This window comes from Pseudophryne corroboree, chromosome 12, assembly GCF_028390025.1.
Source record: "Pseudophryne corroboree isolate aPseCor3 chromosome 12, aPseCor3.hap2, whole genome shotgun sequence".
In the NCBI taxonomy this organism is placed as follows: Eukaryota; Metazoa; Chordata; class Amphibia; order Anura; family Myobatrachidae; genus Pseudophryne; species Pseudophryne corroboree.
The window spans coordinates 47,667,988-47,686,169 of record NC_086455.1 but is presented as its reverse complement, the minus strand read 5'-3'; the positions used below and the strand labels follow the sequence as shown (position 1 = coordinate 47,686,169).

The 18,182-nt window shown below is 44.0% G+C and overlaps 1 protein-coding gene across 2 annotated transcripts in view; it reads left to right on the top strand.

Moving 5' to 3' along the window:
- STRN3 (striatin 3) overlaps positions 1-17,690 on the top strand; it is a 131,837-nt gene extending 114,147 nt beyond the window's left edge. For both annotated transcript variants that reach the window (XM_063947458.1, XM_063947459.1), the window contains 2 exons: positions 513-599; positions 15,186-17,690. In XM_063947458.1, coding sequence (XP_063803528.1) covers positions 513-599; positions 15,186-15,355 — 257 coding nt within the window. In that variant the 3' untranslated portion in view covers positions 15,356-17,690. The remainder of the gene's footprint in view (positions 1-512; positions 600-15,185) is intronic.
- The last annotated feature ends 492 nt before the right edge of the window (positions 17,691-18,182 follow it).

Below are 18,182 nucleotides of genomic sequence, written 5' to 3'. Positions count from 1 at the left end.
TTTTTTATATGGTACAAAGTTGAAAAAAGTGTCTGTAATAATGTTATTCTGAACTGTTCATAATGATTTGCCCCATGTATTTAATACCCATTTTATTCTGTGAGGGAGATGACTATGTAATTGGAGTGTACAGCAAATACTACTTATTTATTACCAAAGCTATTAAATGTAGTCTGAAAGTCCTTTTTACATTCCGTTTTACACTTTCTTTGAGTTATATTCATAATTTTTGTTTTGCATGTTTTCTTTTGCGGGGTCCTTCGTTACCTATTTTATATCAGTAGGCCCATTGTCATCATTTTACACACTCGATGTTGTGATTTAGAGCGCCGTGCCTTGTTTCTTATGGCCTCCATTTATTTGCTGTGTGCTATACCTTTTCATGTCACATTTGGCTTCAACATTAATGGAACTGTAAATCTATGCTGGATGTTTTGTCTTTTTTTTCAAAGTATGCACCTCAAGCTAATCTAGACCAATAGTAATAACATTGTGACAATTATGTCTTCCAGGGAAGACCATTCATTCAATGGTTGCACATCTGGATGCAGTAACGAGCCTTGCAGTGGATCCCAATGGAATCTACTTAATGTCTGGAAGTAAGTGGCTTTTGAGATTACGGTTTTGTATTTAATGTCATTAATAATTAACCTTTTATATTGAGCGTATGCATATGCCTCTAGATCAGGGGTCGACATTAAGCGGCTCACCAGCTGTTTCCCGTCAACCGTTTTAGCATGGCCAAATGGTAGGGTATGCTGGGAGATGTAGTTCTACAACAGCTGGAAGGTTGCTTACTGAGGATCTGGTCGGGATCCCGGCATGTCGAAATACTGGCCCCCGGAATCCCGACACTGCTCTGAATGCCGAGCCAGCATCCGAATATGATCACAATCCCGACAATGACTGTTGTTGGGTCGCCAGAGGGGTAACCCTGGGGGGATGTTAGGAGAGGTAGCTTAGATTTAGGCTGCAGGGAGGGAGCGGTTAGGTATAGGCATCCCCAAAGGAGGGTTAGGGTTAGGCTGTGGGAACTGGAGGGTAGGGTTAGGCACCACTGGGGGAGGGAGTTAGGTCTGGGCTGCGGGAAGAATAGGTTCGGCAGGAGCGTTAACATACTGTACTTACCCAAACCCTGTTGGGATTCTAACCTTCGGTATGCCACGCCAGTATTTTGATCGCCGGCATTCCGAACGCCAGCATATCAGCACCAACCTGTTTATTAGCCACCCCTTCTCGAGACCGGTCTTCAGTATAAATATGTAGTGGGACTTTCAATGTGATAGCCATGTCTACAGCTCAGTTGACAGTTCGGCGGTTAGTCTCCAGGTTCATATGATCAGGTAAAAGACCTAGAGTAAAGTTTTGAGTGCTCTGCCTCCGCTCGAACTTTCACACCTCTATACATTTTGTCTTGGTCGCTCTGATTCTAAAGGGCTCATTGCCCATAATCAACCTCCCAACGGATCCCACGAGTTGGCTTGGGAGAGAGACCTTGGCGAGACTCTCAAGCTGGAGGAATGGATTAAAATTCGGCAATCCACTGTAACTGCCTCAATTTGCGTCAGGATTCGAGAAACACTTAAGCGCCTATACCGGTGGTACTTGGTACCTTCCCGCATTAGAGATGTATATCCTCTGTCATCAGATAGATGCTGGAGAGGGCACCCTGGCACACATATGCTGGAGCTGCCCTAAGATGAAACATTCCTGGGTCACGATACATCGCCTCATTTCTTCTATTACAGCATAGGTCTGCAAACACGGTGCTCATTACCCCACACAGTGCATGTTTTGCAGGTCACCCAGCAGGTGCACAGGTGTATTAATTACTCACAGACACATTTTAAAAGGTCCACAGGTGGAGTTAATTATTTCACATGTGATTCTGTGAGGAGACCTGGAAAACATGCCCTGTGTGGGGTAATGAGATTGAGTTTGCAGACCTATGTCTTACAGGCATCAAACTCCTCAACTTGCCATTCTCCATTCTCCCACGCCCTATCCTAAACTGTGACAAATATACCTAAGCTCTTAGGCCTGTTTCACACACTCCGGTTTTCACCGGATGGCAAAAAGCCGGTCAAATTTTGTCCAGCTTTTTGCTATCCGGCAGTGCCTTTCACACACAATAGCTTTGAGCCGTGTGTAATGCTGTGCGCATGCCCTGCAGCAGCGACTGCAAAAAAAACGTGTGTGTGAAAGCTCCCATTCACACACTCGGTTCACTGCCTACAAGGACGGCACGGCAGCCAGGCTTTTTAGTGAATATTTCTGGTTGCAACCCGGCAGCCGGTCCGTGTGGTGTGAAAGGACACTACTCCTTATATATTATTCATAAGAATACCGGCATGGCAAAAAGCCATCCAGCCACACCCGCAGCATGTGAAATAGCCCTTATTAGACACATTTGCTAATTGTACTATTGCAGCTAACTTGAAGAAGCTTGACTCCCCCCTCTTCCTCTGGCTTACACGACTCAATTTGGCACACCTATTACCTTGAGTATGTCACTAGCTACCTACACGAAAGTGTCCGCATAGATTTAAAAACATCTGGTCTCCTTGGATATCTTATCACGAGACTAGCACTCGTAACCATTAGAGCGGCACCATGCCCAGTTGCACCAACGTACCCCCCCCCCCCTTTTTTTTCCCTTTACTAATGGACCCTGAACTTTCAATCCTTACCTTCCTGTCTCTTCCTCCCCTCATCTTACCAAAAATTCTAGGTATCTGATCAGCCATATTCACTACTTAAGCTGTTTTGTATCCTTTTTGGCTACTGTTAATGGCTTGCTATACATAAAAATGTAATCTTTCTTATGCAATACCTCAATAAAATAATTTCTAAAAAAAATAAAAATAACTGTAGACAGATGCAATAAAGTCAGGTTGAATCCAGGTACTGTTAGTTCTAGATTGGCCATGATGCTTGAGCTACCCGGACATTCTCAGAATGTCAGTCTGTCGTGGTTGTCTTCCTCAAATATATTGGTAATGTATTAACTACTTTATCAATACAGTGCATAAATCTTCCTTCCTAATCTGTCAGTCATTTTAATAGATTTTTAAACGCACTAAATGATCACTATTTACTTCAACTACCTGAGGAACCAACTAAATACAATGAAATCTTAGACCTGGTACAAACAAACAATGGGGATTTGATATCAAATACTATAGTAGGGGAACCCATGGGAAATAACGACCACAATATGGTCACATTCAATATCCGTTTTCACAAGCAGCCCTATATAGGCTTAACTAAGACTCTAAACTTTAGCAAAGTTAACTGTGACATGATGAGGGATGATTTAAGTGACATTGACTGGGAAATTTTGTTTCAAGTCAAGAATACTACTAAAAAATTTGACGTATTAAAAATATTGCTCGCTAGTTATACACGTAAGTTCATTCCCATGGCCAGCAAACGAAGGAGTAATAATTCCAAACCAATGTCGTTTAACAAAAAGATTAAGGCACTAATGGCAAAAAAGAGGCAAGCTTTCAAAAAGTATAAATCGGACAGGAAGGCAGAGTCATTCCAGTACTATAAGGATTATAATAAAATATGCAAAAAAGAAATCCGAGCTTCTAAAATAGAAACGGAAAAGCTAATAGCAAAGGATAGTGAAACAAACCCCAAAATGTTTTTTAAATACATGAACAACAAAGATTAAAAAGAGAGAGTATATGCCCTATAAAAAGCAATTTGGGCGTCCTAACCAAAGACGACAATAAAAAAGCAGAAAATTAAACAAGTTTATCTCCTCTGTATTCACAAGAGTGGACCAGATGGTGGGATTGACACATAACCCCAACAATGATAATGTCCCACTGTTTAATGCCTATTTAAGCAAGGATGTAGTCTGCGACAGATTTTTAAAAAAAAATAAGGTTAATAAATCGCTTGGTCTCGACGGAATTCACCTAAACGTTCTCATGGAGCTACACTCAAATTAGCAAGACCCCTATATTTGATTTTCAATGACTCTTACATCAGGCATGGTCCCCAATGACTGGCGTATAGCGGAAGTAGTGCCGATATTTAAAAAGGGAAGTAAATCTGAACCGAGTAATTATAGACCAGTAAATATTACATCTATAGTGGGGAAAGTACTGGAAGGTATTTTAAGAGAGAATACAGGAGTTCCTTGAAACCAATAAGGTTATTAAAAGGAACTAACACAGATTTCTGAAGGATAGATCATGTCAAACTAACTTAATAGGCTTTTATGAAACAGTGCGAACCTAGATCAGGGTATAGAGGTGGATGTGATCTTTTTAGACTTTGCATAAGCTTTTGATACAGTGCATCACATGAGACTTGCCTACAAATTAAGGGAGTTTGGGCTAGGGAGCACAATATGCAATTGGGTTAGAAATTGGTTAAATAAAAGAGAGCAGCCGAGTGGTGGTAAATGGAACGTTTTCGAATTGGTCTGAAGTACTAAGTTGTGTACCACAAGGGTCTGTACTTGGACCATTGTTTAACATTTTCATAAATGATCTATAATTAGGTTTAGAAAGTACAGTGTAAATTTTTGCAGCCAATACCAAATTGTGTAAGGTTATAAATTCAGAGGGGGATGCTAAGATTCTACAGAACTACTTTTTTAAATTGGAATCGTGGGTAATAAAAGGGGGAATGCGGTTCAATATAGACAAATGTAAGGTTATGCACTTTGGTAGGAAGAACAAAAATACTACCTACATACTAAATGGGGAGAAACTAGGGGATTCGGTATTGGAAAAAGATTTAGGTGTTCACTTAGATAACAAACTTAGCGGTAGTACCCAAAGTATGAATGCAGCAAACAAGGTATCCTGGAACTAGAAAAGGTGCAAAGACTGTCATCCAAATTGATTAAGGGGATGGAGATGCTAGAATACGAGGAAAGGCCTGATAGGCTAGGAATGTTTACACTGGAAAAAAGGAGATTTAGAGAAGACATGATTAACATTTACAAATATGTAAGTCAACAATAAACAGAGCTAGCGGGGGACTTGTTTTTGGTAAGATCATCACAAAGGACCCATGGGCACCCGCTTAGGTTAGTGGAGAGGAGATTTCACACACAGACAGAAAGGTTGCTTCACAGTAAGGACAATATGTATTTGGAATTCCCTGCCTGAGGTAGTAGTAATGGCGGATTACTTTTAAGAAAGGGTTAGATGAGTTCCTAATGGATAAGGATATGGTGGGAAAATCATGCACTGCAGTAATAAAATACAATAAAAGAAAAAAAAGGAGTACTTGACATAACGGCTAGACATTCACCATATTTAAAATTAGTCTTAAAATGATTACAATGTAGGAGATCACTAACAGGTTGAACTCGATGGACAATTGTCTTTTTTTCAACCTTTACTATGTTACTATCTTAGTGTGTACCCAACCTAAGGAGTAAGTGGGATCTCTTCACTCATTAGTGACATTAGCACCTTGATGTTCTATGTCGCATGGTTGTTTGGTGTCAGAAAATCACATGCTCTTCTGTTCCTCTATGATGCCTACAAATGGAGTTGGCCTGTGTCAAAACATACAATTGCTCAGTGAATCACTGCTGAGATTGGCTGTTACACCATGGTAATAGGAAAACCTATTCCTTACAGTGTAAAGGCCCTTTCTACCGGATTGTTGAGTGCCACGTTGCCGGTGAAGCACAGTGATTCATTTGGGCAGCTACGTGGTTCTCATTGCATACTTCTACCAGATGTTACACATTCCGTGTGTTTACAGCTCTGCAATAGTAATGGTAACTTCAGCACCACATATACCCTCCTGGTGGGACAGTTTTGGTATGTTCCCCAGTAAGATTAAATATTATTTCTCTATCGTCCTAGTGGATGCTGGGGTTCCTGAAAGGACCATGGGGAATAGCGGCTCCGCAGGAGACAGGGCACAAAAGTAAAGCTTTCCGATCAGGTGGTGTGCACTGGCTCCTCCCCCTATGACCCTCCTCCAAGCCAGTTAGATTTTTGTGCCCGGCCGAGAAGGGTGCAATCTAGGTGGCTCTCCTAAAGAGCTGCTTAGAAAAGTTTAGCTTAGGTTTTTTATTTTACAGTGAGTCCTGCTGGCAACAGGATCACTGCAACGAGGGACTTAGGGGAGAAGAAGTGAACTCACCTGCGGGCAGGATGGATTGGCTTCTTGGCTACTGGACATCAGCTCCAGAGGGACGATCACAGGTACAGCCTGGATGGTCACCGGAGCCTTGCCGCCGGCCCCCTTGCAGATGCTGAAGTAAGAAGAGGTCCAGAATCGGCGGCAGAAGACTCCTCAGTCTTCTAAAGGTAGCGCACAGCACTGCAGCTGTGCGCCATTTTCCTCTCAGCACACTTCACACGGCAGTCACTGAGGGTGCAGGGCGCTGGGAGGGGGGCGCCCTGGGAGGCAAATGAATACCTATTTTGGCTAAAAATACCTCACATATAGCCTCCGGAGGCTATATGGAGATATTTAACCCCTGCCAGAATCCGTTAAGAGCGGGAGACGAGGCCGCCGAAAAAGGGGCGGGGCCTATCTCCTCAGCACACAGCGCCATTTTCCCTCACAGAAAGGCTGGAGGGAAGGCTCCCAGGCTCTCCCCTGCACTGCACTACAGAAACAGGGTTAAAACAGAGAGGGGGGGCACTAATTTGGCGTTAGAAATATATAAAAAAGATGCTATAAGGGAAAACACTTATATAAGGTTGTCCCTATATAATTATAGCGTTTTTGGTGTGTGCTGGCAAACTCTCCCTCTGTCTCTCCAAAGGGCTAGTGGGTCCTGTCCTCTATCAGAGCATTCCCTGTGTGTGTGCTGTGTGTCGGTACGTGTGTGTCGACATGTAGGAGGACGATGTTGGTGAGGAGGCGGAGCAATTGCCTGTAATGGTGATGTCACTCTCTAGGGAGTCGACACCGGAATGGATGGCTTATTTAGGGAATTACGTGATAATGTCAACACGCTGCAAGGTCGGTTGACGACATGAGACGGCCGACAAACAATTAGTACCGGTCCAGACGTCTCAAAAACACCGTCAGGGGTTTTAAAACGCCCGTTTACTTTAGTCGGTCGACACAGACACAGACAGGGACACTGAATCCAGTGTCGACGGTGAATAAACAAACGTATTCCTTATTAGGGCCACACGTTAAGGGCAATGAAGGAGGTGTTACATATTTCTGATACTACAAGTACCACAAAAGAGGGTATTATGTGGGATGTGAAAAAACTACCATAGTTTTTCCTGAATCAGATAAATTAAATAAAGTGTGTGATGATGCGTGGGTTCCCCCCGATAGAAAATTATGGGCGGTATACCCTTTCCCGCCAGAAGTTAAGGCGCGTTGGGAAACACCCCTTAGGGTGGATAAGGCGCTCACATGCTTATCAAAACAAGTGGCGGTACCGTCTATAGATAGGGCCGTCCTCAAGGACCAGCTGACAGGAGGCTGGAAAATATCATAAAAAGTATATACACACATACTGGTGTTATACTGCGACCAGCGATCGCCTCAGCCTGGATGTGCAGAGCTGGGGGGGCTTGGTCGGATTCCCTGACTAAAAATATTGATACCCTTGACAGGGACAGTATTTTATTGACTATAGAGCATTTAAAGGATGCATTTCTATATATGCGAGATGCACAGAGGGATATTTGCACTCTGGCATCAAGAGTAAATGCGATGTCCATAACTGCCAGAAGATGTTATGGACACGACAGTGGTCAGGTGATGCAGATTCCAAACGGCACAAAGGTGTATTGCCGTATAAAGGAAGAGGAGTTATTTGGGGTCGGTCCATCGGACCTGGTGGCCACGGCAACTGCTGGAAAATCCACCGTTTTTACCCTAAGTCACATCTCTGCAGAAAAAGACACCGTCTTTTCAGCCTCAGTCCTTTCGTCCCTATAGGATCATATCTGCCCAGGGATAGAGGAAAGGGAAGAGGACTGCAGCAGGCAGCCCATTCCCAGGAACAGAAGCGTTCCACCGCTTCTGACAAGTTCTCAGCATGGCGCTGAGACCGTACAGGACCCCTGGATCCTACAAGTAGTATCCCAGGGGTACAGATTGGAATGTCGAGACGTTTCCCCTTCGCAGGCTCCTGAAGTCTGCTTTACCAAGGTCTCCCTCCGACAAGGAGGCAGTATGGGAAAAAATTCACAAGCTGTATTCCCAGCAGGTGATAATTAAATTACCCCTCCTACTACAAGAAAAGGGGTATTATTCCACACTATATTGTGGTACTGAAGCCAGAAGGCTAGGTGAGACTTATTCTAAAAAAAAAAAAAAAAAAATTTTTGAACACTTACAAAGGTTCAAATCAAGATGGAGTCACTCAGAGCAGTGATAACGAACCAGGAAGAAGGGGACTATATAGTGTCCCGGGACATCAGGGATGCTTACCTCTATGTCCCAAATTTGCCCTTCTCACTAAGGGTACCTCAGGTTCGTGGTGCAGAACTGTCACTATCAGTTTCAGACGCTGCCGTTTGGATTGTCCACGGCACCCCGGGTCTTTACCAAGGTAATGGCCGAAATGATGATTCTTCTTCGAAGAAAAGGCGTCTTAATTATCCCTTACTTGGACGATCTCCTGATAAGGGCATAGTCCAGGGAACAGTTGGAGGTCGGAGTAGCACTATCTAGGATACTGCTACAACAGCACGGGTGGATTCTAAATATTCCAAAATCGCAGCTGATCCCGACGACACGTCTGCTGTGCCTAGGGATGATTCTGGACACAGTCCAGAAAAAGGTGTTTCTCCCGGAAGAGAAAGCCAGGGAGTTATCCGAGCTAGTCGGGAACCTCCTAAAAACAGTGCATCATTGCACAAGGGTCCTGGTAAAAATGGTGGCTTCCTACGAAGCAATTCCATTCGGCAGATTTCACGCAAGAACTTTTCAGTGGGATCTGCTGGACAAATGGTCCGGATCGCATCTTCAGATGCATCAGCGGATAACCCTATATCCAAGGACAAGGGTGTCTCTCCTGTGGTGGTTATAGAGTGCTCATCTTCTAGAGGGCCGCAGATTCGGCATTCAGGATTGGATGCTGGTGACCACGGAGCCCAGCCCGAGAGGCTGGGGAGCAGTCACACAAGGAAAAAATTTCCAGGGAGTGTGATCAAGTCTGGAGACTTTTCTCCACATAAATATACTGGAGCGAAGGGTAAATTTATAATGCTCTAAGCTTAGCAAGACCTCTGCTTCAAGGTCAGCCGGTATTGATCCAGTGGGAAAAACATCACGGCAGTCGCCCACGTAAACAGACAGGGCGACACAAGAAGCAGGAGGGCAATGGCAAAAACTGCAAGGACTTTTCGCTGGGCGGAAAATCATGTGATAGCACTGTCAGCAGTGTTTCATCCCGGGAATGGAAACTGGGAAGCAGACTTCCTCAGCAGGCACGGCCTCCACCCGGGAGAGTGGAAACTTCATCGGGAAGTTTTTTCCACATGATTGTAAACCGTTGGGAAATACCAAAGGTGGACATGATGGCGTCCCGTCTGAACAAAAAACGGGACAGGTATTGCGTCAGGTCAAGAGACCCTCAGGCAATAGCTGTGGACGTTCTGGTAACACCGTGGGTGTACCAGTCGGTGTATGTGTTCCCTCCTCTGCTTCTCATACCTAAGGTGCTGAGAATTATAAGACGTAGAGGAGTAAGAACTATACTCATGGCTCCGGATTGGCCAAGAAGGACTTGGTACCCGGAACTTCAAGAGATGCTTACAGAGGTCTTATGGCCTCTGCCGCTAAGAAGGGACTTGCTTCAGCAAGTACCATGTCTGTTCCAAGACTTACCGCAGCTGCGTTTGTCGGCATGGCGGTGGAAAGCCGGATCCTAAGGGAAAAGGGCATTCCGGAAGAGGTCATTCCTACCCTGGTCAAAGCCAGAAAGGAGGTGACCGCACAACATTATCACCACATGTGACGAAAATATGTTGCGTGGTGTGAGGCCAGGAAGGCCCCACAAAGAAATTTCAACTCGGTCGTTTCCTGCATTTCCTGCAAACAGGAGTGTCTATGGGCCTCAAATTGGGGTCCATTAAGGTTCAAATTTCGGCCCTGTCGATTTTCTTCCAGAAAGAATTGGCTTCAGTTCCTGAAGTCCAGAAGTTTGTCAAGGGAGTATTGCATATACAAACCCCTTTTGTGCCTCCAGTGGCACTGTGGGATCTCAACGTAGTTCTGGGATTCCTCAAATCACATTGGTTTAAAACCAGTCAAATCTGTGGATTTGAAGCATCTCACATGAAAAGTGACCATGCTCTTGGCCCTGGCCTGGACCAGGCGAGTGTCAAATTGGTGGTTTTTTCTCAAAAAAGCCCATATCTGTTTGTCCATTCGGACAGGGCTGAGCTGCGGACTCGTCCCCAGTTCTCTCCCTAAGGTGGTGTCAGTGTTTCACCTGAACCAGCTTATTGTGGTGCCTTGCACCTACTAGGGACTTGGAGGACTCCAAGTTGCTAGATGTTGTCAGGGCCCTGAAAATATGTTCCAGGACGGCTGGAGTCAGGAAAACTGACTTGCTGTTATCCTGTATGCACCCAACAAACTGGGTGCTCTTGCTTCTAAGCAGACTATTGCTAGTTGGATGTGTAATACAATTCAGCTTGCACATTCTGTGGCAGGCCTGCCACAGCCAAAATATGTAAATGCCCATTCCACAAGGAAGGTGGGCTCATCTTGGGCGGCTGCCCGAGGGGTCTCGGCTTTACAACTTTGCCGAGCAGCTACTTGGTCAGGGGCAAACACGTTTGCTAAATTCTACAAATTTGATACCCTGGCTAAGGAGGACCTGGAGTTCTCTCATTCGGTGCTGCAGAGTCATCCGCACTCTCCCGCCCGTTTGGGAGCTTTGGTATAATCCCCATGGTCCTTTCAGGAACCCCAGCATCCACTAGGACGATAGAGAAAATAAGAATTTACTTACCGATAATTCTATTTCTCTGAGTCCGTAGTGGATGCTGGGCGCCCATCCCAAGTGCGGATTATCTGCAATACTTGTACATAGTTACAAAAATCGGGTTATTATTGTTGTGAGCCATCTTTTCAGAGGCTCCGCTGTTATCATACTGTTAACTGGGTTTAGATCACAAGTTGTACGGTGTGATTGGTGTGGCTGGTATGAGTCTTACCCGGGATTCAAAATTCCTCCCTTATTGTGTACGCTCGTCCGGGCACAGTATCTAACTGGCTTGGAGGAGGGTCATAGGGGGAGGAGCCAGTGCACACCACCTGATCGGAAAGCTTTACTTTTGTGCCCTGTCTCCTGCGGAGCCGCTATTCCCCATGGTCCTTTCAGGAACCCCAGCATCCACTACGGACTCAGAGAAATAGAATTATCGGTAAGTAAATTCTTATTTTTTTTCTCTTTGGGTATAGACGGGTTCACTAGGAGCCATGGGCATTTTAAGAATTTTGATAGTGTGGGCTGGCTCCTCCCTCTATGCCCCTTCTACCAGACTCTGTTTAGAAAATGTGCCCGGAGGAGCCGGTCACGCTGAAGGAAGCTCCTGAAGAGTTTTCTGCATTAATTTTATATGTTTGTTATTTTCAGGTAGGGCTGGATGGCACCAGCCTGCCTGCTTCGTGGGACTTAGGGAGGGAAACGGACCAACATCTTGAAGGGTTAATGGTCCTGTACCCCGCAGACACTGAGCTCCTGAGGGAATTATTCGCAAGCCCCACCACGGCGAGTGTACATTTACGCAGAACGCTGCCACCCCTAACAGAGCCAGAAGAATGAAAAGTGGCGAGTACTGAGCCGGCATCCCGGTTAGCGGGGCGCCGGCCATTATGGCGGCACGATGGTACGGCGACGCACTGCTTCTAAACGGGGTGTAATGCGTCTGCAGACACAGTACACGACTGCATCTCAGTACACTGCACACAGTACACAAACTGGCAAACACAGCCTTAAAATTATTCTGCTCCATTTTAAGCACACAAATTACCTCAGCCAGTATAAAAAAAGTGGGAAGACCGCAGGGCTTCACTATGAGAGGATCCAGCAGCTCACCAGCGCCATTTTCTCTCTGCAGTGGACGCTGACTGACAGGGACGCGCAGCTCCTCCGGTGTGACTCCAAATTACCTCAGCGGTACCAGGGGGTCATAGCAGGGGGGGAGCGACTATTAGTGTACTAAGTCCCCTATCAGGGTACTTAATCTGCGACCCGGCTAAGCTTGGCATTAGCGATAAGGGTGCGCTGGGGGATGGCTCCAAAAAATTCTGTCTCTCCCTGAAGGGCTCTTTGTGGGTCACTTGTGCTTAACCTTTTCCTGTGTGTGTGTTGTCACATTTACATTTTGTCAGGCAAAGAGTGTTTCTTGTACAGCAGAGTGTTCCTCTACACCAGGGGGCACACTATTGGGTACTCAGGGCTCACAGAATAGCGGGGCTGAACCGGAGTGGGTTAATTTTCTTAAATCAATTATCTCCACTCTTTCTACAAAATTGTCCCGCAATGAGAAAGAGACGCAATACTTAAAACAGGCTGTGAATGAGTTTATGAACAGAGACTCAGTCCCCAAAACAGCGTCTAAATCCCCACCCATTTGTCCGCAAAAATGATCTCCTGGCCATAACCTGCAATCTGACGCTGATGGGTCAGACTTGGAGGAGGGTGAGGTAGACTTGGAGGTGGGGGATGCGGCTCTGGTACAGGGAATAGAGGCTCTTATAGAAGCTATCAGAGATGTTCTGCATATTCCTGATAAGGTGTCAGAGGAGTGTGAGGAATCTTATTTTAAAGTAAAAAAAGATGTCCTCTGTCACTTTTCCTGTGTCAAAGGAATTCAATACCCTGTTTGAAGAACCGTGGGTTAATCCCGATAACAAATTTCAGATCCCTAAAAGGTTGCTCTCATCTTTCCCTTTCCTCTGGAGGATAGGAAAAAATGGGAAAATCCACCAAAAGTGGACACATCAGTCTCTAGGCTGTCACGAAAAATTGTATTTGCCTGTTCCTGGTGCAACCTTCCTGAAAGACACGGCTGATCATAAAATTGAGACTACACTCAAATCATTGTACACAGCTGCTGGGGTGACCCAAAGACCACTATTGCATGTGCGTGGATCACAAAAGCCATTGCAAAATGGTCAGGTAACCTAATTGAGGGGTTAGAGTCCTTCTCTAGGGCAGAATGTTTTTTTTTTACTACTGCAGCATATACAGGAGTCTGTGAACTTTATTGTGGAAGCCATAAAAGAGATAGGCATACATAACGCGCGCACCACCTCTATGGTAGTGTCGGCACGCAGGGGCTTGTGGCTACGCCAGTGGACTGCTGACGCGGATTCCAGGAAAGGCATGGAAGGTCTACCATTCACAGGGAATCCTTGTTTGGAGATGAACTAGACAAATGGATCTCCACAGCTACTGCGGGCAAGTCTACGTATCTTTCTTCCGCAGCCCCCCCAACCAAGAAGACTTATTCAGCTTCTAAGTTACAGTCCTTTCGGACAGCCAAGTTCAAGGGCTTATTCCACAGCAGGTTTGCTGTGTCCAAAATCTGTACAGGTCCACTCTGCTAGGTCGGTGGGTTCTTCCTGGGCGGCTGCCCAGGTTGTCTCGGCTTTACAGCTCTGCAGAGCAGCTACTTGGTCAGGTTTGAACACGTTTGCTAAGTTCTACAAGTTGGATACTTTGACCAAAATGAAGGTCCTCAGAGGCCAATCAGTTCTGCGGGAACCTCAGCACTCTCCCACCCAGTTTGGGAGCTTTGATACATCCCCATGGTACTAAATGGACCCCAGTATACTCTAGGACGTAAGAGAAAATAGGATTTTAATTACCTACTGGTAAATCCTTTTCTCATAGTACGTAGAGCAGGCATTCCCAACCACGGTCCTCAAGGCACACCAACAGTGCAGGTTTTAGTGATATCCAGGCCGCAGCACAGATTGTTAAATCTAAATGACTGAGCTACTAATTAAGTCACCTGTGCTGAAGCCTGGATATCACTAAAACCTGCATTGTTAGTGTGCCTTGAGGACCGTGGTTGGGAATCCCTGCCGTAGAGGATATTGGGCGCCCGCCCGGTGCTTCATTCTTCCTGCACTGTTACTTGGTTAAGTAATGTTGGTTCAGCCGTTGCTGTTCCTGTTTCAAGTTGGTTAGCTTGGCTTTCCTCTTGTTGTGTGTGCTGGTTCGGAATCTCACCACTAGCTTTATCTATCATTCTCTCAAAGTATGTCCGTCTCCTCTGGCACAGTTTCCTAGACTGAGTTTGGTAGGAGGGCATAGAGGGAGGAGCCAGCCCATACTATCAAATTCTTAAAGTGCCCATGGCTCCTAGTGGACCCGTCTATACCCCATGGTACTAAATGGACCCCAGTATCCTCTACGGACTACGAGAAAAGGATTTACCAGTAGGTAATTAAAATCCAATTTTTTTTCTTCTTTGAGCAGATGATTGCTACCATGGTTGTGCACTGCAGTACTTGGTTAGAAGAATTACGTGGTGGCCAATAGGGCAGGGAGGAATTGACTTTTAAGAATATTTAATATACCAACATTCTATCTGAGACTCCATAAGCCCCAATGGATGCAGGGAAAAGATCCAAATAAAGTATAAAAATCCAATTTTCTTTTCTGTGCAGTGACCACACATTGGGGCAGATGTATTTACTTGGAGGAGGCATAAGGAAGTGATAAACCAGTGATAAATGCAAGGTGATAAACTCACCAGCCAATCAGCTCCAATATGTAAATTAACAGTTAGGAGCTGATTGGCTGGTGTATTTATCACCTTGCATTTATCACTGGTTTATCACTTCTTTATGCCTTCTCCAGTTTAATACATCCGCCCCACTTATTCCTTGCTTGTTTCAGACTTTTTTTTACAAACCAAAAGTACCATTGGTACCCATGCAAGAAAGAATAGATGTGCAGTATAGAGATCTACAGATATCTGTTTCAGCATCCCTCTTGTCCATACTATATGCTTATGTGATGGGCAAGACCGAAAATATAGGGCAGTCTCTCCCTCCTCCGTCGCATCTTTTTCTCAAATATAATACATATTTGCACTTATGTGTTTTACGTGGTTGCTTTTAAGATAAACAAAATGTATAGCCAATTTGCATAATTGTTACACAATGCTGAACCCAGTGACCAGACACATTTTTATTTTTGTGCTAATGTTATAATTCAGCCTGGTGTGTGCTTCCTCTGACAGGCCACGACTGCTCTATTCGCTTGTGGAATCTGGACAGCAAGACCTGTGTGCAGGAAATCACCGCCCATCGCAAGAAATTGGACGAATCAATTTATGATGTTGCCTTTCACCCATCCAAAGCATTCATTGCCAGTGCCGGAGCAGATGCCCTGGCCAGGGTCTTCGTGTGACCCTTCCTCACCCTTTCCACCCCCCAAAAACTCCTTACACAATGCCACAGATGCGTTCTGGGACAGGAAAAAGGACACGTGTGGTATTTAACAAATTCTTACATCACTGCCAAGAGGAAATAGCTCCAATGCTGACACTACAAGACAGAGCTCCCCCTGCAGGATGGGGAGATACATATTACAGCGGGGCAGGCGCTACCTACCCTTTATTTTCATTTACCAGGATGGCTCAGTCCGAAGCATTAATTACTGTAATTTAATCCCTCTCTTTTTTTCAAAATAACCAGTATTCACAGCATCCCCTCAGGGTGTCTGTCCTGTATTATATATAATATAAATATGTTCTTTCTTTTACAGTCCACAGAGGAAAAAGGTTTTAGTTTTTATTTTATTGCGCATTTTACTTTTAAATTCAAGTTCTGGGTGCGCAATTCTCGTAAATCAGGACCTCAATTTACTTGGGGCTATGGAGCTGCTTATGACATAGTGAACATACCTTTATAGCGTGTTCATGTTTGCCTGTTCATGACGGATACAGTTACATTGCAATAGTGAGATCAGCTATAATACCATTCATCACAACAGTAAAGGGTTTCACAAAACATCGGTTACATGCACACCCAGTATCCGGAAATAATCCCCGTTCACGCGCAGGTCATTGTATGTAAGGCTGGCATTGTAGGACTCGATGCCTGGCTGTCAATGAAGGGATTTAGGTCTTTTTAGTTTTTTTTTTTTTTTTTATCCTGGCTACTCAACCCTGGTGTGTAAACTATATCATTTTTAGCATTAGTTTTGAATATGCAAAAGTTTATGGTCTATTTTCATGCTTTTCGTTTGTTTCTGTTTAATATTATGCTGTCACAGAATTGCAGTGTTTTTATTGGGATTTTACAAACCTGACAGTGAAATGAATTTTACAGTTTTTTTTATACTGCTACCCCTCAACATATAGCAGGGGGGAAGTGTTCCTGTTCTCAGTCCTTCTCTTCCCGATCTAACCCGCATCCCTTTATAAGAGCCGGAAGTCAGTGACGCTGCCAGTAAGTCTGGCATTAGATAGGGTAACATATCCTGGTGGCTGCAGACTAACAAGTTTCATGTTATTTTTACTTGTTTTGTCTTTCACATAACAGGCAAACGAGTGCTTTCATACGCTCATTGTGACGCACCTCCATCCCCTTTTTAACAATTGCAGCATTCTATCACTGTGTGATATTTTGTATGTTTACTTTATTGACGAGTTAATTTATCCAAGTTTCCCAGCTAAGTTACAGCAGCTTACTGTTATTTATTTCAGCTTTATGTTCTTAGTTTTGTTCATGTGACACGGGACTTGCATCGTTTGTGGGACAAGTTATTGAGAAACAATCGTCCATTATTTCCACTGTTTAAAACATAACCTCTGTAAAATTGTGAGTTTGTTTTTAATTGCAAACAAAGACCAACACAGAGGGAATCCGAATTGAAACCTGTACAAGATGCAAGAAAGCTGATAATATAAACCTATCTCAATTATAGGCAAACCGTTGCGCCCCGGCCATTGCTGAAACGGTAAGGTGTGCTGGTACAAGTCTACCAACAGCCAAAATACATTTAAAAAGGCCGAAACGTGACGTTTATTGTAGTTCAAGTTCAGCCTTTATTTTTTATTTTATTTTTTTGCAGTTGTCGTCACATTTTTATCTGTGACCGCTCATGCCCTCTTCTTTTCCATACTTATTCTCAAGCATTATTCAGCTTCTGGTATTGACAAAAGATTTTACTTTGTGTTATGCATGACTAAAACAATTTCACCTATTTTTACTAGTCTTCCACAAAAGGAAAGAGAAACTGATCAGTTTGCGAGTTTTGTAAGGTTTTCGTTTTACAGGCTGCAAATTTTTAAGATTGTACCACAAAAAAGCAGTACAGTTGTTGACAAATAATGTATATAAAATGCATATAATAAATATTAAATGGTGTACCTGTACACATTAATTTGCATTGATTGAAACCATCTATTGGAATCTTAGCAACAGATATTTTTGTAAATAATTGCTATATTTGTTTAATAGGATTCTTCTCTTCAGAGAGACTGTTAAAATTGTGTATTTATGTTAACAGGACCTCAAGTAGTATAGCGTAGTTTTCTGTTTTATATAGATGAAATAATGCATAAAATTCTATATTTTTATTTTATTCTTGAAATAAATTCCTGCATGTGATAATGATACCCAATCCGTTTCTACAATCTCCATCCCCGGTCCGTAACCACAAGGAAGAAATATTTTCCCCTTTCCTGTTTTTTCTCTTTTTTTAAATTGAGACAAAAGGAATAAAAATTTCAAACATACATTGTGTCAGGTTGCTCAGTCGCACCTCAGTAAAAGCTGTGAAAGGAATGAGACCACACTATAGCAGCAAGTTAGATAATGTTTTACTTCGCTTCCAGTATTAAATCAGTATACAGGAATAGTAGGCAAGGGGGGATCCGCTCTCAAAGAGATCCTGATCTGATGGTTTCACACCATCTGGACACACACATGTCCTTGAAAGAAAGTGCTCCCCTACCCAATATGTACTGTATGTGCAACTCTATGCAGCAGAATATGACCAATCATAGCTATTGACACACTAAGAAATTCCGTGCTCACCAATAGTTATCCTTCTCCCTAATACAGTATTTAAGTATTGGTAGGTCAGTATCTAACACAGATGGAGAGACCGTGTCTCAGACGCTGTATAGCCTAGACCAGAGGTTCTCAAACTCGGTCCTCGGGGGCCCACACAGTGCATGTTTTGCAGGTCTCCTCACAGAATGGCAAGTGAAATAATTAGCTCCACC